Genomic DNA, 26,055 nt, shown 5'->3' on the forward strand with positions numbered 1-26,055 from the left:
TTATCTTTTGGCTTGAACAAAAACATCTCGGTTATCTATATCCTTTGTCCTTTGAGATCAGTTAAACAACGCGATCATCATTATTGTACTATTTATGGTACGATTTTCATTCTCTAGGTTATTTTCACGTACAGTAAGAAACCGGTTTTTGAAAACTGTTTCAAAGAAAAACATTCGTGTGGAAGCCTTCTTTTGGGAAAAAGTAAATTCCGTTGGATAATAAATAATTTATGATGAGACATTTTAGGGTTCAGTACGGTTGGACATTTTTAGTCTCGTGTTTCTATATCCACCCATACTGCACCCTTAAATCAGTGTCTAATAAGATATATTTAAGGAGAAATTCTCATATACGAAAAAATACAATCCTTTAAAAGTCTAAAATCATTTGCATTACTTTAACGGTTCCAGCCACCCAAGAATAATCATTGCCAAAACATCTTCATTCTCACCTGTCAGACTATGAGATTTTTTGAAGAAACGCTAGAACATTTCCGTAAACAATATATACGACTGAGAAATGTCGTTATTTTGACCTTGAAGGTTTCAGCTTGAATTGATGAAAAGGAATGTATGCAGTTCAACACTTGTTACTGATTCCTTCTAACAGACTAGATATTGTAACATTCGAATCTCCTGAACAAAATGTGAAATTTGATCGCTTCAAGAGCTTTCTGACTTCACTTGGTTTATCAGTATTTTCCCTATGTATGGTAATGTGAATACTGCTTGCCATGAGGACGTTTTGAAAACCCCACTCGTTTCTATCAAATTGGGGGTAGGTTTGAGGTTAGGTTGAAGCCGGTAGGATTTTATTTCCATTTGTAGTTACCAGGCTTTTAAACAACTACTGTATACAACTTTTCTATTCAATTTACTATCTTCACTGTCGCTGCACTCAAAATGACAAATACTTTTATCTATTGTGTATAAAGGCTTGCAGCGAATACAATGTCTCTCCTTATCGAGGCTGAAGCATCTTCCATCTTCTTATACAACGTAGGATCACCAATTATTCTTGCAGCATTCCGTACGTCTCGGCAAGTCTCATCTAAACGCTGAATACATCGCACGATTATACCTGTTAATGAACATTAATAATACATTAAAATAATACTTTCATGCAGAACAATCTTCCTTGTTGTCCGCAATATCAAGGGTTTCTGCAACTTTCTCAAGTTAGTAACTAATTTCTCACAGTCTAGTCTTATACATGAAAAATAAGCAAATATAATTCCATACAGCCCCCCTCTGTTTAAAAGCTCACTGTTGTGTTGTATGACTAACCTTCCTGAACATCAGTCATATTAATAATCTCGGAGAAGGGTGTTCCACGTGACCACTCATAAACCACTTCAACCAAGCCAAAGTAAAACTGTTCTTTGAATTCCTCTTCAGACGTAACGAGCCCACACTCGGTCTGCGCAGCGGCTATCGTTCCAGCAATAGAAAGAATTCGTCCTTTTCCCTAGAAACATAAAATTAAGAGATGCTTATCGGTGGGAACTGAGGAACAGCCGAATACTTTCCAATGGTGCATGGGATCAAATATATTGATGTCAGTCACACAACCACATACCCACCTCTTCTAGAGTTTTTGTAAAGTTGGGTTCACTGCAGCGACGTTGTTGGAACACAAAACAGGACAAAAGAGCAGCAATTTCTGTATGGTGCAAATCTGTCAACAAGTTGTGAAAGACGAGTTCTGTTATCATTAACTCGTGGTTACTTATTTCACAAGCGACGCGACCTTTCAATTGTACCCGATTGTTTGTGTCCAAATATCGAAGTTTTTTCAGAACCTGCATAAAGGAAAACATTTCAATCATTTGCCATTCTTATTGTTCCATCACAGCGCAAAGTAATTCAAATATTTTTACCATCACAAAGTAAATTTATGCCGCGCATGAAAATGAAATATCAATATTCGAAAAAATCTTACTACCGTATTTCTTCTATTAAGCTCCCTGCAAGCTTATTCATTTTTGATGCTTTTGGACAAGGCCCTTATTAGAAGGGGTGCTTATTAAAGGCTGGAGGCTTAATAAAAGAAAATACGAGATAAAGGAATCATGGATACCTCTATTCTTTGATTGTACTCTTTAATAAGTTGCAGACTGTCATCTGACAGCAGAAACTGTAAGTGGTTCAGATTTTCTCTGAGAGTAATTTCGTTTCGCACAAGAGAGAACTGGAAATGAAATGGATAAAATCATGAGGAAATTTAAATAACATTAAATCTAATTTAAAAACCAACCACGTCCCATTTTTATTGTTTGATGTCGGGTTTGAATTTTGAATGAAATCCTGTTCCAGGTTTTGAATTCAGCATTATTGATACTAACAGGGGAAGGCGGGGCTGAATTCAAAACCCGGGACAGGTTTTCCATCGAAATTCAAACCCTCCATCAAACATTAAAAATAGGACTTGGTTGTTTGCGGCCCTCGGTCTTGAATTTCATTGCAAACCCTCGCCCTAGCGTTTTAACCTTTATATAACGACTCTTTTCGGAGGACTTTTAGGGATAAAATAACCGCAGATAATTGAAGATAATATATCCCCTGAATTTGTTAAAATGACTACACAACATTAAGGTCTGGCACAAGTCGAACTTAAGGTGACTGCCTACTTTTGGAAAAAAACCTTTTAGCTTTTTTTTAAAACTACATTCTTTTAAAGTGAAATTTAATGCTGATTCCGAATATGAAAAGAAAAATGGGATGTTACGAGCTTGTTTTCGAGATAATCGGCATTTAAAGCGTGAACTTTTGGAGCAAAAATTGCGCCCTCGGAAGTGATCAGAAAAAAAATTAAGATTCGCAAGATAATATCAATTTGCAGAATCTACGATTGCACGAATCACGGCTAGTCCATCATTCTACAATATTACGTGGATATTTTCGACAAAAAGACAAAGAAATACATTGATTTGTCATATTTTGTCGTTTCGGTGCTCTTAAATAATCTGAAAGTCGAAAACCCGACAAAAATCAATTTTTTCATGTATTAGAAAAATTAACTTTTTAGGAGTTTGTTTCGAATAAGCTATTTAAATAAATAAAGAGTCCCGTGCAAAATTTGATGGTTTTGCCCTGTTGAAGCTCAAAACGTGTATGGGTCTTCAATAAAATCTTGTAGATTTTTCAGGGTTTTCGAGTGCGCACACGTCGTGGGCTCAAATCGAACGTTCAAAAGTAGGCAGTCACTTTAAACAATGAAAGCGTACATGTTGTTTACGTTATAAATGGACAAACCTTGGGTGTACTTCAGTGGCTATCAATTAACATACGTACATGTTATTTACGTTATAAATGGACAAACCTTGGGTGTACTTCAGTGACCATTGACATACGTACATGTCGTTTACGTTATAAATGGACAAACCTTGGGTGTACTTCAGTGACCATTAACATACGTACATGTTGTTTACGTTATAAATGGACAAACCTTGGGTGTACTTCAGTGACTATTAACATACGTACATGTTTTTTACGTTATAAAAGGAATAAATGGACAAACCTTGGGTGCACTTCAGTGGCTATTAACATACGTACATGTTGTTTACGTTATGAATGGACAAACCTTGGGTGCACTTCAGTGGCTATTAACATACGTACATGTTGTTTACGTTATAAATGGACAAACCTTGGGTGTACTTCAGTGACTATTAACATACGTACATGTTTTTTACGTTATAAAAGGAATAAATGGACAAACCTTGGGTGCACTTCAGTGGCTATTAACATACGTACATGTTTTTTACGTTATAAAAGGAATAAATGGACAAACCTTGGGTGCACTTCAGTGGCTATTAACATACGTACATGTTGTTTCAGCTTTGGGCATGTGGTGCAGACGAATGTACCCAGTAAATCTTCCAGAAAACACTTTCGAGTAAGGACATCCACCAAGTCAAGGTCGCGAATGTTGAAGTCTTTAATTGGATCCATTACTTCGAGGCCTTCAGGGTTGGCTTCTATCAAACGAAGAAGTTCCTGCCGTACGATAACCGTTGAACGAGAAGGGGGATCGTTACTGTACAATAAATACAACAGTTCGGCATTACACAAGTTAAAACTATTTTAGAGTGAAAACCGCTGACCCGTGAAAAAATACAAAAATAGTACATAATACAAAATAGCTCAATAACCCGTGAAAAACTAAATATTCGTAAAAGAAGAAACGCTTAAGAAAGGAGTGTCAGTATCCATCTTTTAAAGGACTATTTTAAAGGATTGTATATAAGGCATTAGAAACTTTTGAATCGTGATTACACTGCCAATTGTTCACTTCTTTACAGTAACTGTTCAATATTGTGCTTACCTAAACCGTGGCTGCATTCTCTTTCTGTGATCCTGTATAATTCTATCGCCTTCAATCTTCATCTTACTTGTCGTTATGTCACAAACATCCATCACACTAATTTGAAATATGTCGTAGGTGGAAGGTCCTATAAATTAACACTTGTAAAGATTAATAATGAAGTTGCAGATGATTTTGTTGATTGTGTCCCTCAACCATGTCAGTTTATATTTATATGTACAACGAAAACCGACCTTCAGGTAGAAGAAGTTTTGTCTTCACATGTGGTTCCAAATGATTTTCATCTTTAATGGATTTAATAGATTTGAGTGCATCTCCTTCAAAAAATTAAACATAAAGCTGATTAGCCAGATTACGAGGGGTGCATGGTGGATTTGATTGAAAGGACCGCATACGGACAAATCTTTAGGACTTCATGCTAGGATACGAGATCATGGGAAGTAGGGGCGGCGTAGCGGTGAGAGCGCTCGCCTCTCACCAGGGTTACCCGGGATCGAGTCCCGATCGTCGTATGTGAGTAGAATTTTTTGTTGGTTCTCTCCTGTGCTTCGAGGGTTTTTCCTCTGGGTTCTCCGGGTTGGTTTTCCCTTCCACAAAAAGCAAGTCCTAAATTCCAATTCGATCATGGAACAACGGCCACAGGTTTGTTAGCCACTGGCTATTATGTTCTACCCTTGCAAAAACAAGGACGGTATCCCCCAACTCTTATTTTTAAATGTAAATACCGGCGTTTGGCCGAGGCATATAAAAGATGTTGTGGAATAATACCTGCAGTACCATTGTCGAGAATAGAGAGTACAGTAAGCGACTTATCCACGAGCTTTTTACCAGATCCGTCGGATTCAACTTGAAGCACAATTGCTAGTGCTTTTTGATTGTTATGAGTCTCTAGGGTAATGATACGACCAGGTAACAGGGCTTTTTGTGCAAATGAAGTTGAAAGAACTGCCACCTGGCAAAAAATTGAGATTACTAAGCATACCTTTTGTAGATATCGACATTGCGTGATTATAAAACAAAGATGTCAGTAACTTAGGAAGAAATGCCATAAAAATAATACTCCTAAATACAATATTCGAGAAAAAATTTAGGAAATTATTATTCAAGTGAAATTCAATGCTGGGATTTCAAATCTGAATAGGAAAAAAAGGGGGTGTCCAGACAACAATGAACAACAACAACATGGAAGTGCTACCTTGATTTGTTCCCTCAGTACGGTAAGTTCACTCAAGGCTTGGTGGTAACTCATTAGATCCTTGTTACAAAGTAAGCAGTCCACACTCTCTATCTTCGATAGCTTTGCCTCCAATTTCTCAGCCTCGTGTTTAATTGTTTCTGCGTCACGATGAGCATTAAATTCTGCGAAGCTCCTTTTCATCATTTCCTGAACTCTGAGCTGCTCCACCCGGAGAAGATTTAGAATCATGGAGTACGTTAAGCGAAATTGTGAGTGGAGTGAAATAGGCTTACCCTGGAATAACAAAGATCATTAATAATGTTAATGACTTGCGTGGTGTTTTCGGACAGCGTATCAAAGGCTTACTTAACCCGCCGTATTTATTGGGTTTGAAATGCTTGTGGTCATGGCACTGAGAAAATATAGTATGAATAAAGCTATAAAGATCTTTCTTTCGCAATTAGCCACCCAGAACTAACTGCGAAATAGCTTCCGAAAAGTGTTGTTGAGATTTTGGTGGTGATCAGCAAATACTCGATGATCCGCTGAGTGGGCTCATATCATACGAGGCTCTTTATGTTAACTGACAAAATTAGTAATGCGGCGTGATACGCGACAAATTATCAGCAACATATGACACTGCATCATGGGCCAGGTTTATTCGCCCTTGGTATGGTGAGCCCCTATTGTAGTCGTAATCCAATAGGGGCTCACCATACATGACCATAGGGGACTAGGAAGCTGACTTTACAATAGAGTTAGGGTACTAAAAGCCCTGACTGACTCGCGTATAAAGTTCTAGATGTATTGCAGGTAATAAATACTTACTAGCATCATTGAATACAGTTCAGCCATCTCAGGGACGTCTCCTTTACACAGTATAATAACGGTGCCAGTGATGTCCTTACCACGACGTCCTGCTCTACCAGCCATTTGAACATACTCACCAGGTAGCAAATTCCTAAAAGAAGATCCGTCATGTTTTCTAATAGAGTCGAAAACGACGGTTCGCGCGGGCATGTTAACCCCCATGGCGAAAGTCTCTGTGGCAAACAGAAGCTAAAAGGCAAAAGGGAAAAAAATGATTAAAAGACACCAAAATATTAATGCTGCAAGCTGAACAAGAAAAAAACCACCTACTTTTACAAGGCCTTCTTGAAAGAGAATTTCAATGACCTAAGAAGGAAGATACATTATAAAAGGTTAGGAGATCCATCGTTTACAAGGTTGGCAAATCTTTCTTTTCCACGTTATTTTTCATCTTCCAAAAGAACATCCATTTCTTTTGGCTTTTTTTTTTTTTTTTGGCTATATCTATTAGGTCATTATCGCTAATGTTGTCGAAACAAACTGAAAAGTCTGGAAAATCCATTTTCTCACCGAAATGTTCCAGGAGACCCATGCTTCATAGATAAATGATTTTGACGTTATATCTATCAATCTATACTCTGATATAACATACTGTAGATTTTCAGCCAATCAGAGCGCTTACTCGTGAAAATCTATATAAGATTCTCTTAACAGAAGTTTGTACATTCAGGCTGACAATGTAGAATGATTTATAACAAATACCTCGTTAGCACACCGAGAGATCAAGCAAAACCACTCATTTAATTATTTTTATTTGAAAGTTTTCAGTGGATGAAATGCGACTTTTCATTGTACCTCTGGCCATGAATCTGTATAAGTGGATGGCTTTTGCTAATTCATATGATTTAATTTCTATTTTAAACAACTTTGTACGAAACAGTCCAAAGGTGTTCAGTCTTAGTCATTTCGGAAATGGATAATAAGCAATAAAATATAATTCTAATATACAAGGCAATTGCTTACCTCTTTTAGGATTGGTAATATGCCACTGTGGTGCACTCCAATACCACGCTTCAGAAGTTCTTGCATTCTTACAACCTAATAATTACACGCACAGATATATTACTCGGTTTGCTGGCCGAGCATGATTCAGTAAATAACGAACGTCTTACCTGTGGTAGCGTCCTATCTCCTCCCTTCAGCTTTGCGAGATACTTTTGCATTAGAACTTGGGTTTTACTTCTTTCTAGAGATGTTATCAGGTTCAAATTACCTAACTGATCCGCATTATCATCACATTTTTTCCTAGAAAACGTGAACGCTACGACCGGTAGCTTTTCCTTCTTCTCCAGCATCGTGACCAAGGATAGCCAGATATTTTTCTCCTAAAGAAAGTTTCAGTAATCTAGAATTAGACATGACTGAATAACAAGTCTGCACTCATATTTATCAGTTCAGTAACATCATATTAAGGAAGAACACTACAGTACTTGTTCCATGAGTAAAAGGATATCCGTCCATTGATAAACCTGACATAAACGATCATCATGTATGCCATCTGTAAGGCAAGTGGCTATCCACTAGTGAACAAGCACTTTAAGCTAAAAACCACTTACAGATTTAAGATTCATATGACTTCTTCCTCCCTTTGCACCACTCATCTCTTTTCCTTTGGACGAGCGTTCTTTTATTGAATCAGCGGCCATTTGATAACCCCGTGTTTGAAAAACATTGTTCTGGTCGAGCAAGACGAACATCTCCGAGCTTGTTTTGTTGCTATTGCCAGTATATAAGAAATGTTCTAAAGGAACAGGTCGTTTGGGAGTACTGATCACATAGATCTTCTTGCGCTTTGTACGCCTAAGATTTAAAAACAACCCATCCTAGTTTATTAGCGTCACTTCTATATCAAATCATTATTTAACTTCCTTTAGTTACAGTTCACTCGAACCGTGAATAGCACTTGTTACATATACTTACCCAATCCAGTCGGCGAACTCCAAAGTGTTTGGCACCGTCGCTGAGAGTAAAATGATACTCACGTGATCAGGTAACATGATAATTACCTCTTCCCATACCACTCCTCTCTGATAATATCAATACAATATATTCAGTATATATGTACAAAAAAGTTTCTAAATTACAACATTTCATTTTTTCATGACGCGCGGCTAATAGAAGATTATCCATCGAAGTTAATGCCACAACTAGTAAATAAACCATTCACTTGCCTCTGGGTCGTTGATGTAGTGAACTTCATCAAATATTACCCATTCTACATCGCGTATAACGTCTGATCCATTGTATAGCATTGAACTGAAAAGAAGAAGAAAAAGAAGAATCTTTGAAAAGTACACGCACGTGACTTGATGCTGATGAAGTCCTTAATTACACAGTTAAAAGTTTATCTTCGAAAAGTATTCTTTCACACCTTCTGAGGCTACATACGAATTCTTGATAGGTACTGAACAAACAATAGACAACACAAGTTTGTTACATACATACCGTAATATCTCCGTGGTCATAATTAGGCAGGCAGCTTCAGGTTTGATTTGTACATCTCCCGTGATCAGACCAATATCAAGTTCTGGGTGAGATGGCACTAAATTCTTCTTGAAATCACGGAACTTCTGATTGGAAAGAGCTTTGATGGGCGAGGTATAGATTGTCCTTGGAATTAATTTCAACTCATTTAGGTAAATGGTTTCCCATTATTCGGGTTTAACATGCTAACGACTCTATAACATGATAATGAGCTTTAAAAAGTTTCTGGTTTTCATAGCCGCCATGTTGGATGCATGGGTTTTTTCATTATTCTCTCCTGACAACCATCCAACATGGACGTAGTGTCTTTGGCTATGGAGCAAGCTTACTCGTTAACTAGTATAGATATTCTACTTCTCACTTGGTTTTGTGTCTGTTTGCTAGGCCGATGGCGTATTCTGCCACTGCAGTCTTGCCAGCAGATGTATGTGCAGCAACAAATACACTGTCATGCGACTCCAGTTTTACAATGGCTTGCTTCTGGAACGTATCTGGTTCAAAGTCCCACTTCACAACAGATAATGGTTAGAATAAACAATTAATAACAAGAAACACGAAGAAAACATATTTAATTGTATCGAACCCTGAAACAACATTTGGGTTGATCTAAGTCAGGGCACGCAGATGCCTGCAGATGGCACTCAGATGAAATTTATCTTTTTAGGTCTTGTGGAGGAAACCTTAAAGCTTCTAGCCTTTCTATCAAAAACTTTAAAAATGCCCTTTCCTTGGTTAATTTAAGTACGCTTATAAAAACCCTTAGTAGGGTAGAAGAGGAATATTATTTAGAAGCGCATGACTGACCTTATGTGCCATGTTAAGTACTTTTTTATGAAAATCAACCACTGGCTTGGATACATCAATCATGAATGCCCACTTCTCCTTCTTCTCCTTCTCTTGCTCAGGCTCAGCTGTCTTTTCAGACGCCAAACCTAAATCTTCTTTTTCCTTAAAAAAAAGCAACCAATTAATGCATATTAATTTATTCCTGTTTAGAATATTATACTATTCCTCGCCCGCGATATTTTTGACAACGATCTTTACATATCGGAATCAAACTATTATCTTTCTCGAAATCGAGAGAAAAGGAGCGAATGAAAGAGATAAAATAACTCATCAGCCAAAATCTGTTAAATAAGTTAATAATTGTCAGATTTTCAGATTTGAATTTTGGACATTCTCAGTGAAATTCTGATTTTATGATTAATTTAATTTTTTGTTTTAGGTAGGTGTAAATTCATCAACCAAGTTTTAGCAGTACAACGATCGAACTGCGAACTGCGTATGGAAATTAAAGGAAGGAAGGAAGGAAGGAAGGAAGGAAGGAAGGAAGGAAGGAAGGAAGGAAGGAAGGAAGGAAGGAAGGAAGGAAGGAAGGAAGGAAGGAAGGAACAAAAGAACAAAAATGTGATCAAAGCAATACAGTGGTAGTTAATATGAGGTAGAGAAATGGAGAAGTCAATAATTTATTATCAATATTAAATCTACTATCGATGTCTTTAAAATGAGTCACGTGTTTATGGATAGAGAATGCAAGCATTACTTACTTCGTGCCAAGGTTTCAAGGTTACAAACTCAATCATTGTTTCCAGTCACTGCGATATTAGCAGTTCCAAAGTGGCTTACCTCTTTTTCGTCCACAGTTTGCTTATCATCACATTCATCATCACTGTTATCGTGGTCGCTATACTCTAGATCCTCCAGATCTGTATATGACTGAACATCAGAAACTATAAAATCTTGCACTTCACCTAGTGGAATTGAGTAAAATTCGTGACGTCAAAAAAACACCACAAGTTTGTGCAATTTTCTAAACACTTGACATATGACAAAATCGCACTCCAGCCAGTTTAACTAACATTACGAACGTTACTCCCTGTAACACAGCAGCAACAGCGCTAGCAAACAGGACAAACAGGTTTACCTGGTGCTGTTCTGCTTTTGTCATCATCAAATTTGATGTGACCGTCGAAGCCTGGAGGAGTGTCTAGCAACCCTGTAACAAGTACACATTCTACAGATTACTTTAACATTCAAACGAAAGCAGGAAAGGGCCTTCAATTATTTAGAGCCTTGCATGGCACTGTTGGGATTTTTCCGATACAAGCTGTGCTCAGCTCAAAAGCCAAAGCCGTTAATATATATTTCTAATAAAGAATATCTTGCTTGCATTCGGCCAACATCTACAGCCGGAAGCACCTGGTTCAGAAGTTCTTAACAAGAAACACCAAAGTTGGTTACAAGCGTCAAGAAAAGGTATTTTCTAGCAATTATCCAGGGAAAATTTTTCAAGCATAAAATCAACAGCACATTTTGATAAAGTCGAATTCCACAAATTTGAGCACCTTACTCGTTAGACTGTTATATATATCAGGAAAGACCCACTGTGATTTACAAAGCAGAGGTTTGACAAACACATGCTAACCTGTGACAAAATTCAACTCTGCTGAGTCTTCCTCTATCCTTTTAGTTTCTAGGTGATCCATACCACCTAACGACAAAATAGTTACGTGGTATTATTAATAGTGCACAGGAACTGACGTCCCGAGAACTGGATTCAAAATAAATATTTAGACTATATACATGGTGTGCTTTTAAAATTTTCATTCTTTAAATTTTAAAGCGTTCTCAAAAATACAGCTCCGAAAATTCCACGTAAAATATACTAATGCATGACGTTCTCGATCAACTAGTTCAGTTCGAAAGTCAAAACAAAAGACTGTACCAGGAAAAAATGGAAAGTTCGTTGATTTTCCTTTGATTGGTTCAGATAACGCACAGGGCTGCCTGTTCAAGGCCATGGAGCTACTCCCTGAACTGCTTGATTCCAAACTGAAAACCTGTAAAGCGAAAAAATATCACATAGGTTGTTTTACCTCCCGACCTATCAAGCAATCAATCAAACAACAACATAAAAACAAACAAGCACCACAAGTAAACAATTATTTCTTTCTAGGTTTTGGAGAGCAATGTTAATAGACTTTATTCCTAGTGGTGCTATGTTTCCCATTTCAGATCACGTGTCATTCTCAGGAGCAATAATTGTTAAACAAAGAAACAATACTCTAGTGACTGACAAGTGATCTGTAATGTGAAAACATTGCATCACAACCCATAAGGTCCATTTAGTTTCATTTTACCTCATTGAAGCCTCTCAGTTTTCCTGTTTTTGGATTGCGTTCAACTTTTATTGATGTTTGAACAGCACATAATTCAGCTACCATTGCATTCTCAATTTCTTTTTCACGAGGCCAAAAGCTAAGACAAAATATGATGATAAATAAATATAGCTTTTAAATACGACATATGGAAAAAAAAAAACACTTTCGGGTTCGAAGGAAAAAAAAACAGTTCAGCTATAAAGATTTTTCTTACTTAAATTTTCTGCATGACAGGATTTTTTGTCCAAAGTCCTAATTATTTTAAGGTAAAAGTCAAAATTACTACATAATTCATAGCTCAACTTTAGCAGTTTTTGTGAACAGTTGAACCCAATAATGCGCCACAACTTGAAAGCTCTTAAATATTACTCAGTAGAGTGCAAGCATTAGTAACCAGCCACACCTCAATCACATTGTGTAATGGGGTTGTTATCCTAAATAATGTCCTGGTACAGGTCTATATTTCAAATGTAGACCTTTCCGGGGGACATTTATATCAGACCAATATGAAATATCCAATTCCATTGTTCCTAAATCACTGATTGGGGCTGGTTATTAAATCTGATCAAACACACAGGCGAGGGCATTCCTGCCCTAGTGTTTGATCCTGTACATAAAAGAAAAGGAACTAATTAGCGATGCACTTCAATCAACAAACTGGTTTTCTTTTAAGTTCAGATATATGGCAATAAAATCCTTGTTTGTTTGCAATAATAAATATTTTTACTAATAAATAAAACCTACCCTTGGGTATTATTAAAGGCATGTATCTTGAGTTTGTCTGCTTCACATAAATATTCTTCCATCTTCTTTCTTCTGTTATTTTCAAACCACACAGGTAATCCACAGGGCAGCTAAAGCCATGTACATAAAAAATACCTTTCTTAAGAAGCTTTTAGGGCTAAATGATGCTTGGGAATAGCTGCAATAAGAACAGCTTTTCCTTTGATGGGGTGGGGGGTTTGGGTAGGTAATGTGATTGTGCCTGTTTTTTCCAAAATATATATATTTAAATTTGGCAGAAACATTTATTATCAGTTCTAGTATGAAAATATGAAATAAAAAATGGGGTCCCCAAATTCGTTGAAAATACAATTAAAAAAAAAGGGCTTGCCGCCATGTTTTCAGGGCGTAGCCCTCAGCTGCCTGCATTATACCTACGAATGTTGCATGCTGAAGTAATTATCTAGTATAATTATTGTTCTTATCAAAATCCAATTGTTTTCTTTCTAGCTTGTTTATCATAGAAACAAAGCCAATAATGAATGAACTAAATTAAATATGTCTGATTTTCCTCTATGCATTCGTGGGGATAATGCAGACTGAAAACAATGAATTTTGATAAGGTCAGTAATTATTAGTCCATATCGCTTGGAAACAATAACATAAACAATTTCAAATGATACATTCGTTAGTATAGGAAATCGCACAATCTCGAGTACAATTTGGAAATTAATAGACACGAGTAATGTTTTGTAAGTTCTTGTAATTGCACGAGCCTTTAGGCGAGTGCAATTAAAGAACTTTCAAAACATTATGAGTGTCTATTAATTCCAAATTGTACGAGAAGATCATGCGACTTTTTGTTTATAGTTCACTCAACAAAATTTTAGTAAAAAATGCGAAGCGATGCCGTTCATCTTTGTCTATTTGGCGGCCGATTTTCAGTCCATCGCGCAACTGAAATGCATAAAAAAGATTAGTTCTTACGGCTTTGAAATTTTATTTATATGGTTTTTAAGTACAAAATGATAGAAAATAATTGTTTTGACATTGTTTTGGCCGTGTTGCCATAGCGACTTAATTCGGTACTCCTACGGAGTACAATTAACGCTATAATTGTACTCCTCTCGACCAGAGTCGAGTAATTTTGTTGAGTGTACTATAAACATATAAATAAATGATTTTTTTAATTGTGTTTAAGAATAAGTTCTCAATTAAGTAAATTTCCAAAACAATATTACATTTAGACTGTGCTTTATGATCCAAATTTTTGGGCATTTTCAAAATCTAGCCCAAATATCATCACTACTGGCTGAGAACCTGTGAAAATCCTGTGAAAAACCTGTGAATTTTACACGGCTGATAACATGTCGATTATTGGAAAAATCTTAATTTTTGAAACCTTTGAAAAACCTGTGAACATTTTAAACCTGTGTGGGAAAAGCCTGTGAATTTTATTATCTGTGGAGAATTTACTGTGAAAAACCTGTGAATTTGGACATGATAAAAACTCATTGAAACAGAAACCAGTCCTGTGAAAAACCTGTGAATTTGGACATGATAAAAACTCATTGAAACAGAAACCTGTGAAAAACCTGTGAATTTGGACATGATAAAATCTCATTGAAACAGAAACATGTGAAAAACCTGTGAATTTCAGCACGATAAAAACTCATTGAAACAGAAACCTGTGAAAAACCTGTGAATTTCAGCACGATAAAAGCTTGTTGAAAGAGAAACCTGTGAAAAATCTGTGAAAACAGCTGAATGCTTTTTATATAATTCTAATTTTGAAGGCATATGATCATACTTATGACACTAATCAACAGCTACAGTAAATCTAACTTGACATTATAAAAGTTTCTTTTATAAAAAATCCTAGTATTCTATTCCACAACACTCTCATTCATGCTCAGCTGAATTAAGGAATGGGAAAAAGTTTGATCAGCATGTTAAGCCAAGCTTGAAACAGCTTGGTCCATTTTTTATTTATAGACATTCAGTTAGCGTCCTTCACATGCATATGTGCATTTAGCCAATAACAAAGTGATATTGTAAGTTATTTCATCTTTGCATATCATTAGGAGTGTCGTGAATAGGATGCACAATCCTGCTTACAATCCTACTTAAAGATAACAGTAGCATTTTTCTAACAGAGTGAGTGGCTCTTCATCCACTGAATTCCAATTGGAATTTAAAAGTTGATTTTTGCGGAGGGAGGAAAACCAGTAAACTCAGAAAACCCTCAGAAGCACAAGAGAGAACCATGAAAAGCAACTCTACTCACAAAACAACACCACAAGCCCTGCAGAACTTGAACCCAGGTTGCATTGGTGAGAGATGAGCACTCTCACTGCTATGCACCTGTGCTTCCCTAGTCAGGAATAGGATCCTGAAAATATCATACAATTCTATGCTGGAAACTATTATTTACTGAGTTTCTACATATTGCTTATGGAAAAGCTTACCTACATGCATGTTATTATTAAAAAAACCTTTTAATTTAGTTAAGTTTATTGAATGTAAACAATGTCATATAAAACAGCAGTGCCCTAATAATGTGGCCTAGATCAGCCCAGATATTTGGATATTAGTATAAAAAATACAGTAAAAGGAGTATCGGTAATTGCTGTATGGAAATTTTGGCTGATGCTACTAAAAGAGGATAAAGACTTTGTTGTCTCTATCCAGTGTTAATAAGCACTTCTGATTAATGAGCTCTAATAAAATAATATTCACAGGTTTTTCACAGCATTTTGAACCTGTGAAAGTGTCCCTTTTCACAGGTTTTTGACAACTTCAAACCTGTGGGGTAAAAAACCTGTGAAAAAACCTGTGAATTCTTTTCATGGGTTTTTCACAGGTTTTTCACAGGTTAAATTTTCACAGGTTCTGGAACTTGTGAAAGTGTTCCTTTTCACAGGTCTGGATGTTTGAAAATCCTGTGAAATTTCTAAATTACAGAGATATTTTTCACAGGTTTTTCACAGGATTTTCACAGGTTCTCAGCCAGTAGTGTGCATCTACCTTCATTTTTTGATATGACTTACTGTAGAAAAATCAGGGTAGGTCACCCTGTAAGATGTTTAGATAGTTGCCGTTGAAGATGAAAATGCTTTATCTGCCATATTGATAGAGCTTCACTACAGGAAGCCCAAACACTGAATACTTTGAAAATGAATGAGCACGATGCACAATCGCAATACCTTAAGGATAAATAATTTTATGTACTAAGGTCTAAAACTTTTGCACTTACAGCCAACCCCTTTGAAACTAGCAGCCAGGGGATAAGCAGTCCCCACTCCTCTCCCCTCTCCATAAGCACTGATAAACACTCATTTTAAAAGTAAAAGGCAATTGCAAAAAGAGAGAATTCATATGATAAATTAATTAGCTTGTAATCGTTTCAACTTACAGTGCTTAAATGCTTCCATTTCATCTTTTGTTGATTTGGTGTTATGACAACCTCATTTATCCCTGAACATCCAATGTCCAAAATATCAAACCCGCAACCTATGGAAGAAAAGAAAATAAATAAAATTTTGTATAAAGAAATTATACTGGCTTTGATATATAACAGAACCTCTGTGGAGCAGTCACCTACTGTATTAAGTGGCCATCTATTAAGCAGTCACCTACAGTGTATTAATCCATCTATTAAGAGGTTACCAACAGTGCATTAATCCATCTATTAAGAGGTCACGTACAGTGTATTAATCCATCTATTAAGAGATCACCTACAGTGTATTAATCCATCTATTAAGAGGTCACCTACAGTGTATTAAAATCCATCTATTAAGAGGTCACCTACAGTGTATTAATCCATCTATTAAGAGGTCACCTACAGTGTATTAATCCATCTATTAAGAGGTCACCTACAGTGTATTAATCCATCTATTAAGAGGTCACCTACAGTGTATTAATCCATCTATTAAGAGATCACCTACAGTGTATTAATCCATCTATTAAGAGATCACCTACAGTGTATTAATCCATCTATTAAGAGATCACCTACAGTGTATTAATCCATCTATTAAGAGGTCACCTACAGTGTATTAAGGCGGTCACATATTAAGCAGTCACCTATTAAGTGGCCATCTATTAAGCAGTCACCTACAGTGTATTTATCCATCTATTAAGAGGTTACGTACAGTGTATTAATTCATCTATTAAGAGGTTACCTACGTACAGTGTATTAAGGCGGTCACATATTAAGCAGTCACCTGTTAAGTGGATATCTATCAAGAGGTCACCTACAGTGTATTAAGGTGGTCAGATATCAAGCAGTCGCCTATTAAATGGCCATCTATTAAGCAGTCACCTACAGTGTATTAATCCATCTATTAAGAGGTCACCTACAGTGTATTAATCCATCTATTAAGAGGTCACCTACAGTGTATTAATCCATCTATTAAGAGATCACCTACAGTGTATTAATCCATCTATTAAGAGATCACCTACAGTGTATTAATCCATCTATTACGAGATCACCCACAGTGTATTAATCCATCTATCAAGAGGTCACCTACAGTGTATTAAGGTGGTCAGATATTAAGCAGTCGCCTATTAAGTGGCCATCTATTAAGAGATCACCTACAGTGTATTAATCCATCTATCAAGAGGTCACCTACAGTGTATTAATCCATCTATTAAGAGGTCACCAACAGTGTATTAATCCATCTATTGAGAGATCACCTACAGTGTATTGATCCATCTATTAAGAGATCACCTACAGTGTATTAATCCATCTATTAAGAGATCACCTACAGTGTATTAATCCATCTATTAAGAGGTCACCTACAGTGTATTAAGGCGGTCACATATTAAGCAGTCACCTATTAAGTGGCCATCTATTAAGCAGTCACCTACAGTGTATTTATCCATCTATTAAGAGGTTACGTACAGTGTATTAATTCATCTATTAAGAGGTTACCTACGTACAGTGTATTAAGGCGGTCACATATTAAGCAGTCACCTGTTAAGTGGCCATCTATCAAGAGGTCACCTACAGTGTATTAAGGTGGTCAGATATCAAGCAGTCGCCTATTAAGTGGCCATCTATTAAGCAGTCACCTACAGTGTATTAATCCATCTATTAAGAGGTCACCTACAGTGTATTAATCCATCTATTAAGAGGTCACCTACAGTGTATTAATCCATCTATTAAGAGATCACCTACAGTGTATTAATCCATCTATTAAGAGATCACCTACAGTGTATTAATCCATCTATTAAGAGGTCACCTACAGTGTATTAATCCATCTATTAAGAGGTCACCTACAGTGTATTAATCCATCTATTAAGAGATCACATACAGTGTATTAATCCATCTATTAAGAGGTCACCAATGTACAGTGTATTAAGGCGGTCAGATATTAAGCAGTCATCAATTGCAATTAAGTGGCCATCTATTAAGCGGTCACCTATTAAATGGTCACCTATTTCTTGACTTCATGTGCCATCCAAAACTAAAATCAAAACTATTCACTCCCCAGAGCTGTTTTTTAATTGTTAGATATTTATTTTATGCTGTTACAAGAAAAGTCTTACCAAAAATTAATAACTATCTATTATCCATGTTTGGTTTTTAGATTTATTGCAAGTCAAATTCTGTCACCCCTACCCCCTAAGTACAGTAGCATCCTGTACAACTTATGAGATAAGATACAAGATGCTTTTATTGATAGAATGAAATAAATATTCATGTTTTTCTTTATCAGTGAGAGTGGTTGGCTGAAACTAGATTCAGATATATTTTGAGCCACATTATAGATTTACAAATATTTAACAAAAAGAAATTGCATAGTGCATTTAGTAAAAGCTTGAAACTTTACTATAAATACTAAATTGTAAAGTGCAAACAATTAATCCGTGAAACACTAGTTACTAAATAGTACAAAATTGTGTAATTAAACAATAGAAAACAATAGAGTTTGCATGAAATTGTGCTATTTAGTATTACTAAAGTTTCACGGATTTACTGTGGTCACTCACTATTTTGTACAAATTAGTCATTAGTAAATTTTATGTGCACGTGTAATCACTGAACCGTGATTGTGCAAATAATCAAGTCAAGCGCAGTTGAGTGCGCTTTAGAAACACTTGTGTCCAAATGTCTAGTACTTAAGTCCATATGGGTAGTTTTATGGGGATGTTTTATGACTGATCATTAGCCCTAATACTATTCTGGTATTCCTTAATACTTCAAATTAAGGTTCTATATTATCTTAAAGTTCAATATTCTCTGTCAGGGTTTTATATTTAAATGGAGAGAAGTTGGCTTAGGGACCCAAGACAATTCACCTTTTCGACGTTAGCCATCACGTGATATAAATTGTGTTGGATTGTGTTACGGTCACCAAGAAGTTCCGACATTGTTCTCGGATTTCCGTACCAATGTACTGGCTTTAAATGAACTATTTACTTGGTTTGTTTAGTTAGTTCTCTAAATACAAGTAAAATAAAAATTTTCTAACTTGATTGAATCTTTTCTTGTTGCTGTTAAGAGAGCTAACTACAAAAATCTATATAAATTTTCTCATCAAACTTAGGCCTAGGGCAAACTTTGAACTTTCCATGCACCGAACTTAATTACATCAAAGAATGCCGCCTCATTATCACCTGCTATCCATTGTTTTTAATGAGTTCGGTGCATGGAAAGTTCGACGTTTGCCCTAGGCCTCAGTGTATTTGTATGGGAATCCAAGAACAATGTCCGAACTTTTTGGTGACTGTAACACAATCCAACAAAGTGTTTATTGCCGAAAAGGTGAATTACATATCCCTAAGCTTCCCACGCCAGACTACTTTAAAAGACATGAAAACTTTCTCTAGCACAGGTTACATATTAGGATGCATGCTAACTCGAAGGGGGGAGGTGGGCTGTCTTGGTCCACAACACAACTTCTCTCCAAATAAATATAACTAGGGTTAAGAAATTATTTTACGAATTTTAATTTTTTTAAAAGGTGTCTACCCCTAAAGACATATTTACAGAGTAGCTTAGTCCTAGCTTTAAATGTGCGAATAAAGAAAAGTTATACAATTCAAACATCCCCCCGCCTCCCTCTGTTACGTACATGTAACATGGATCATAAAATGGCTGTTTTTTATGATCCAAGAGACTGTCAGAGTCTCGGTGCTAGGGACTATGGCATAATTCCCTTAAAACAACCCACAGCTTCTTGTTTACACCGATAAAATAATCATTATGCTAATGGATCATTGGTTTCTATAGGTATAATCATATAACTAGCTTTACTTAGTGTACAATACCTTTATTATTCTCCTCCATATTTTCCTGCTTCCCTTTCTCCTGCAAAAGAGGACTAGGACCGACAGGTACTGTAAAACCAAAGGAAGCCCAAACAATAGAGATAGAAAAGTATGTAATTTTTATTAGTTTCTTTATATTCGTTTACCATAAGCCAGAGAAAGAATTAGAAGCAGACTACAGGCGGTGAAAAATATTAATTTACTATAGCATACAATTTAAATTAACAAGTACAATTGTTTCAGCCGTCGTTTCAGACAGGTTCCAGGCTCCGCTCACGAGTCCACCTACTCGGCATCGCCCTGCCTTTGTCTTTGGAATTGCAATATAGATATAGTTTCGATAGCTTATAAGACCTAGAATGTCAAATTTACAGAACGAGCTTGAAAGTGATGAACTTGAATTTCTTGAGAAGGCATTTGAATGCTGTGACGAGGCTGATTCTGTTTCTCAAGGCGTGATCGCTGTAGAAAAGGACTCTGAAAAATACGTCAAGAAGAAGTCAACAGTGCCTCCTTATCCTAATCAACCCTGTGCCGAAAGGATTGTACGTAGAGAAAAGGTATCTTCTAACACATTTGAAAACATAAATTGATATTTAGAATATTTTCCATGCCAGCGATGGAATACGACTTGCTGAAATCTAGTATATTACGGAATAGTACGTGTAAAGACTTATATAACAAGAAGATTTAGTAGAAGGCTGCATGAGCTCTAAAATAGATGTCAGATGCATGGGCTCTAGATCTTTCTATGTGTATAATGTATTACTTAATTAAGACTGTGTCTCGAGTCCTTCAATAATGAGTTATGAAGCAGTTGAAACATGGGAAATATATATAGTTCCCATATAACTCTTGCTGCTCTTAACTTTAATGCTTTTCAACTTTATTGAAAATATTATAAGAATGTTTTCTATACAAATATATTAATATTTATTTTATAGTCAGGATAGTATGTGTGTGCTGATTGGTCAAAAACTGTGCTTTATTTGTGAACAAAGTACAGTGCTGATGCCATCAGCGCGCTCAAAGTGCTGTTAGATACTGCAACCTTAAATACATCCAATCCCGAAATAAAATTAGTAACTATATAATAAAACGAATAAAACAGCTTTTTCCATGCTCCATCTACTAATAAAGCACTTAGGAAGCTGCGCTGTAAGCACTCAAGAGGTGTGTATGGTTCGTATGCTTCTTCTTACAGTTCTTTCCTGCCTACTTCACTTCCTGCATGCTTTATTACTAAATCGAGCACAGAAAAAGCTGTTTTATTTGTTGGATATTAGGAACATAAGAGGGCCTGTGTATGTATATTGTGATGTGTCTGTTCGCAGCTTGCATGAAGCATGAAACATGAAACATGAAGTGTAGCCAAGTTCTTTGACTAATCTTAAGTTCTTTTCCACACTTTTCTTCCATACATACTTTACATGGATACTCGCAAATGGACAGCTACATGGGTCAGACACCACATGGTCATGCACACCTTGTACACTACAAACACTACTGTACATGGACACTTGTACATGGACAGCTACAGGACTCCTGACACCACATGGTCATCTACACCTTGTACACTACAAACACTGACACACCCTGTACATGGACACATGGACACTTGTACATAGACAGTTACACGGCTCATACACCACATGCTCATGTACACCTCATACACTACAAACACTGACACACCCTGTACATGGACACATGGACACTTGTACATGGACAGCTACATGGCTTAGACACCACATGGTCTGTACACCTTGTACACTACAAACACTAACACACCATGTACATGGACACATGGTCACTTGTACATAGACAGTTACACGGCTCAGACACCACATGCTCATGTACACCTCATACACTACAAACACTGACACACCCTGTACATGGACACATGGACACTTGTACATGGACAGCTACATGGCTCAGACACCACATGGTCATGTACACCTTGTACACTACAAACACCGACACACCCTCTACATCATGGACACATGGACACTTGTACATGGACAGTTACACGGCTCATACACCACATGCTCATGTACACCTCTTACACTACAAATACCAAGAAAATACATACTTTACAGTTCTACTACAACCAATAATATTGCAAGGCTACCCAAACAAATTTTAAAGTGTATATCAAGAAAATGTTTTTTTATTTGTAAAATCAATTTTATGTGAATAGTGTAGTAGTATGGTTGCAGTATTTTTGTATCTCAAATTTTCTTTTTGGAGATTTGAAATATCAATATGCAAATGAGATGCTGTAAATTCAAGACTAATTTATTATACGAAAATGCTTTTTTGGAAAGTACTGCTGTTTTTGGTTATTTGCCAATCATCCTCATAACTGAAATATATGGCTTTGTACACTTTTAGGTTATTTCACTTCAGAACACTTGTCATAAATTACACTGCAAAATGTAACCCATTCTTGCATGAATTTATGTCATCTCACGATCATACAATATTGATATTTCAAATGTTTATATATCTGAAAAGAGAAGACCACACACAAAACTACTGCAACCACACTACTACACTGTTCACATACTGTATAAGTGATTTTGAAAAAAAAATTTTTCCCTTGATATACAATTTAAAGCAAATTCACAAATCACATATTTGGTGCAGAAAAACAGATGAATTGATGGATTCTATAACTGATTTTTTGTTCATTCCTGATCATAAATTTCTTTTCTGATTATATTGTTTGTATACTGTACTTTATCATGATTGGCTATTTGTATGAAAGTTTGTCTGGGTGGCCTTGGCTGGTGTAGTCTCACTGTAACCAGTGATTGTTAAACCCTTAAAGATTAGTCCTCACTAATAAAGTTTCAGCTGATTTAATTTATTAAATACTATTATACAGTACACTCAGTTTCCCATGTATTACAACTATTTTTGGAGTGCAATTACAGAGCAATAATACATGGCATGGTCTGTAAACTGGTTTTGAACGTTTTTTTGCTGATGTCAATTTTTTTCCTTATCCTTTATTTGGCTCACGTCAGTGTTTTGTGTTTGGGGCTTCCAAGTTTGCTTGTTTACAATAAAAATGGTTGTTTTTCATTCACTCTTTCTCAGTTTTTCACGTCATACAATAAACACTTTATTACACTGCTATAGTTGTGTATTACTGCCAGATAATTTTACTCTTGAAGCTGCTTCTTTTCTCGCCCCCTGCAGGGCTCGAAAAAAATATGGCCACTTTCACTTGGCAGTAATATGCAACTAGCATTGTAATAGCCTCTATATAATATTAAAGTTATAGAAAAAACTATGGAAATTTCCACATATTGGGATCTTTCTCCAGACTTGGATTGGCTACATATCAAGATTTCTAGTGGAGTTTCATTAATTGGGTATTAAGAAATGAGTCCATTCTTTCAATGAGGCAAAAATCTAATTTTACCATTACAGTATAATCTTTTCTTTGAAGTGGCATGTTCAAATCGTTTTTAGCACTTTTTCTAAATAATTGGAAATATTTTTTTTCTCTTCTAGGTATCATCTTCTTGGGGGATACACATAAATAAGGAAAAACAAAGTGGTTCCATGACAAATGAAATTCCAGCTCTTCTTTGTTTTGAAAATGGAGAAAGTTTCAATGAAGAAATGATTCACAAGTTAGAGAAAGCTTTATCTACAATCAGTGGAGGCAGTATTAATGTCCTGAAGTACTCTGACTTGCAGATCCTTGCAAAATTCAAAGGATATGATGCATATCAAGAATTTGGAAAACGTTTCATGAATGGAGAAATTCAAAAGATCAATGGATTTGAGCTAACTGAGGTTAAAGGTATGAACTTGTGAGCATGCTATAATAATGGATTTTATATATTTTTACAATTCTTTGGGGTTCATGTTATGACATACTGTAGCTACCATGTTGGTTGAAGTTAACAGAGCCCTTATGAAAAAAGAAGATGGTTAAAATATGTTTTGTAAAATGTATAAAACAGATTTTAAAAATGTTTAAAACATATGATTAGCATTTCTCATTAGTTTCTCTTGTTAGATCAACATTTATATCTCGAGGGATTTTGAGTCATGTTGCTCAACCCAAGAATATGATTTTACCAAAACACTCTTATAATGCCTTAAACTTCCTTAACCTACAGTACTTTTTAAAAAACCTGGCTTATTATTCTTCTTCTGAACCACCAATAAGTTTGATAACTTTTTTTCTGTTTATTTCCCTCCAGTCATTTCAGTCATGAATCCACTTCCATTCTATTTGGAGGTGTCATGTTCCACTTCTGATGGTCCTAAACTGCAAGCTGATTTATCATCGTTCTTTGTATCATACTGTTCCAATTTTTCTTGCATTGCTTTAAAAGAGACTGCTCAGAAAGCCATCTATAGTACAAGCCCAACCGACTTCCCCCAAACTGATGAAATTGTGCCAGCCATCAGCATGATGTTCATGTTTATGGCGAAAGCCCAAAGAAATGCTCAAAAGTTTATCCAAGCGATGGAGATAGCTGGAAAGGATTGGGAAGAGTTTTCTATGCCTAAAGAATTTTGTGAGAACGGAGAAGTTTTTTTAAAATTCTCAAACACACCCGGAGTGTCGCTTTCAGTTAAGCAGGGTTCACCATTCGCTGGAATAAAGATCATGTTATTTGTAAGCAAAAAATTTGAAGAAATGGAGACATTTTATTCTTTCATAACAGGAAAATCACCTTTAGTTGTCGACAGAATGGAAGAGGGAATAAGGTATAGGACTTATTCTCTCTCAAGGAAATTGGAGCTGCAGTTAGTCTTGCATCCAAGGCTCAAGCCACTTCACTCAAAAAATGTGAATCTTTGCTTTTCAATTAATAATATTGATAACATTTTGTCAGGATTTTCTGGAGATGTCTGTAACGTTGGTGAGAGTCATTGGCAGGTTAAAGATCCGGAGGGAAATTCTGTCATTCTGTACAGTTTTTAGATCCGGAGGGAAATTCTCTCATGTGTACAGTTTATCAAACAGTTTATGATGCACTCTTCAAAATTCGTGATTATCATGAAAAAAATAAAGAAATGGGAGTTGAAATGAATTATTCATAATGTAAATGAGACGTCTAAGGCGAAGGAGGAAAAAAAATCGATTCGTACACTAGTGATTTTAGTGGGGGAAAAATCAAGAGAAATAAAGTGTGAACTAGCAATTCGTTGCAGCACCAAGTCTCAAACCTCATTTGATACTTATTTATTTGAGCCTCTTGGGAATTGTATCATTGGAACATTTGTTTGGTCCTGCCCAAACCATGTTAACAGATGTGAGGTCATGTAATACCAGGTTCAGAAGGCAAAACAGAGCCAGCCTGTATGTAGAACTCACCGTATACTCAACCAAGAAATGCAAATATAGTTTTACTGGTATTCAGGAGGAAGTTAATTAGGGAGTTTAGGAGTTTGACACTACAAAACACTCGTATTGGAGTTTGCACTGGGTAAGAGAATATAATGTTATGATAACTGGTTAGGCTGGAGTCGGGAATACGAGAACTACAGTAGTAATTAAAAGTATTATTACAGAACCGTCTGTAAAAAAAGCGGAATCTGTATCCAAAAGTGTTTTTTGTCGTGTCAAAAAATCCAGGAAGGGAAATTGTCTCGAGCTTGGTATCGCGATGGGCCAATGAGAATGCAGCATGTAAGCAGCAAATCAGAATATTTGTTCGCCATAAATATCTTTTAAATATCGGTCACGTGCCAAACACTTCGATAGAGAGATGATTATTCTGCTAGAAAATCCCGGGGGGGAGGGGTACTCCGCCAGAATTTGGGTAGGGGTGTTCCGCTGGGATTCTGAAAGGGGTACCCTGTTTATGACAAAAAACATATTTGTAGACCCTGTTTATGATTAAAGATATAGCTAATTGCACTGAGTTCCCGTTTCAATTATCATGTCATCTCGCGTATCGTTTTTTTACGACCATAATAACCAGTTTCGAGCAATACGAAAGTAGAAACCCTGAATATGACAACAAACTCAGGAAGAACTTGGACCTTGAGTGAAATTGCATACCCTG

The 26,055-nt window shown here is 36.2% G+C and overlaps 2 protein-coding genes across 5 annotated transcripts; one reads left to right on the forward strand and one right to left on the reverse strand.

Annotated features, from left to right (window-relative positions):
• Positions 1–790: 790 nt before the first annotated feature.
• Positions 791–20,092, reverse strand: LOC116302025 (superkiller complex protein 2). Of its 4 annotated transcripts, XM_031711208.2 has the most exons (27): positions 20,015–20,092; positions 16,155–16,252; positions 12,761–12,870; positions 11,996–12,113; positions 11,581–11,695; positions 11,281–11,346; positions 10,780–10,851; positions 10,482–10,606; positions 9,660–9,803; positions 9,217–9,362; positions 8,817–8,981; positions 8,543–8,627; positions 8,292–8,398; positions 7,928–8,171; positions 7,484–7,696; positions 7,335–7,409; positions 6,642–6,677; positions 6,330–6,560; positions 5,520–5,795; positions 5,093–5,276; positions 4,558–4,641; positions 4,325–4,451; positions 3,826–4,036; positions 2,081–2,191; positions 1,584–1,802; positions 1,288–1,468; positions 791–1,081 (listed from the first exon to the last, which is right to left on the reverse strand). In XM_031711208.2, exons 1-27 carry the CDS (start codon positions 20,031–20,033, stop codon positions 921–923), a joined length of 3,723 nt encoding a protein of 1,240 aa, XP_031567068.1. In that variant the 5' UTR covers positions 20,034–20,092; the 3' UTR covers positions 791–920. The 4 variants fall into 4 exon arrangements, 2 of the variants coding, with proteins under 2 accessions (XP_031567068.1, XP_031567069.1); XM_031711209.2 differs by lacking the exon at positions 791–1,081 and having other exon boundaries at positions 1,329–1,468; positions 1,584–1,678; XR_004197808.1 differs by lacking the exons at positions 791–1,081; positions 1,288–1,468 and having other exon boundaries at positions 1,584–1,678; positions 3,791–4,036.
• A 221-nt stretch (positions 20,093–20,313) lies between these two features.
• Positions 20,314–25,907, forward strand: LOC116302031 (uncharacterized). Its single transcript, XM_031711221.2, has 3 exons — positions 20,314–20,574; positions 23,537–23,831; positions 24,238–25,907. The coding sequence occupies exons 1-3, from the start codon at positions 20,374–20,376 to the stop codon at positions 24,966–24,968; spliced, it is 1,227 nt and encodes a 408-aa protein (XP_031567081.1). The 5' UTR covers positions 20,314–20,373; the 3' UTR covers positions 24,969–25,907.
• Positions 25,908–26,055: the final 148 nt, after the last annotated feature.

The sequence above is a fragment of the Actinia tenebrosa genome, unplaced genomic scaffold (assembly GCF_029948245.1).
Source record: "Actinia tenebrosa isolate PJP-AT-01 unplaced genomic scaffold, QUT_ActTen_1.0 utg1515__unscaffolded, whole genome shotgun sequence".
In the NCBI taxonomy this organism is placed as follows: Eukaryota; Metazoa; Cnidaria; class Anthozoa; order Actiniaria; family Actiniidae; genus Actinia; species Actinia tenebrosa.

Coding starts and splice junctions, on each gene's coding strand:
- LOC116302025 (XM_031711208.2), bottom strand. Junction 12,114..12,760: donor GCCTTTAATAATACCCAAGG/GTAGGTTTTATT, acceptor ATTTTGTCTTAG/CTTTTGGCCTCGTGAAAAAG. Junction 5,277..5,519: donor TACTGAGGGAACAAATCAAG/GTAGCACTTCCA, acceptor ATTTTTTGCCAG/GTGGCAGTTCTTTCAACTTC.
- LOC116302031 (XM_031711221.2), top strand. CDS start 20,374: ATGTCAAATTTACAGAACGAGCTTGAAAGTGATGAACTTGAATTTCTT. Junction 20,575..23,536: donor GGATTGTACGTAGAGAAAAG/GTATCTTCTAAC, acceptor TTTCTCTTCTAG/GTATCATCTTCTTGGGGGAT. Junction 23,832..24,237: donor TGAGCTAACTGAGGTTAAAG/GTATGAACTTGT, acceptor ATTTCCCTCCAG/TCATTTCAGTCATGAATCCA.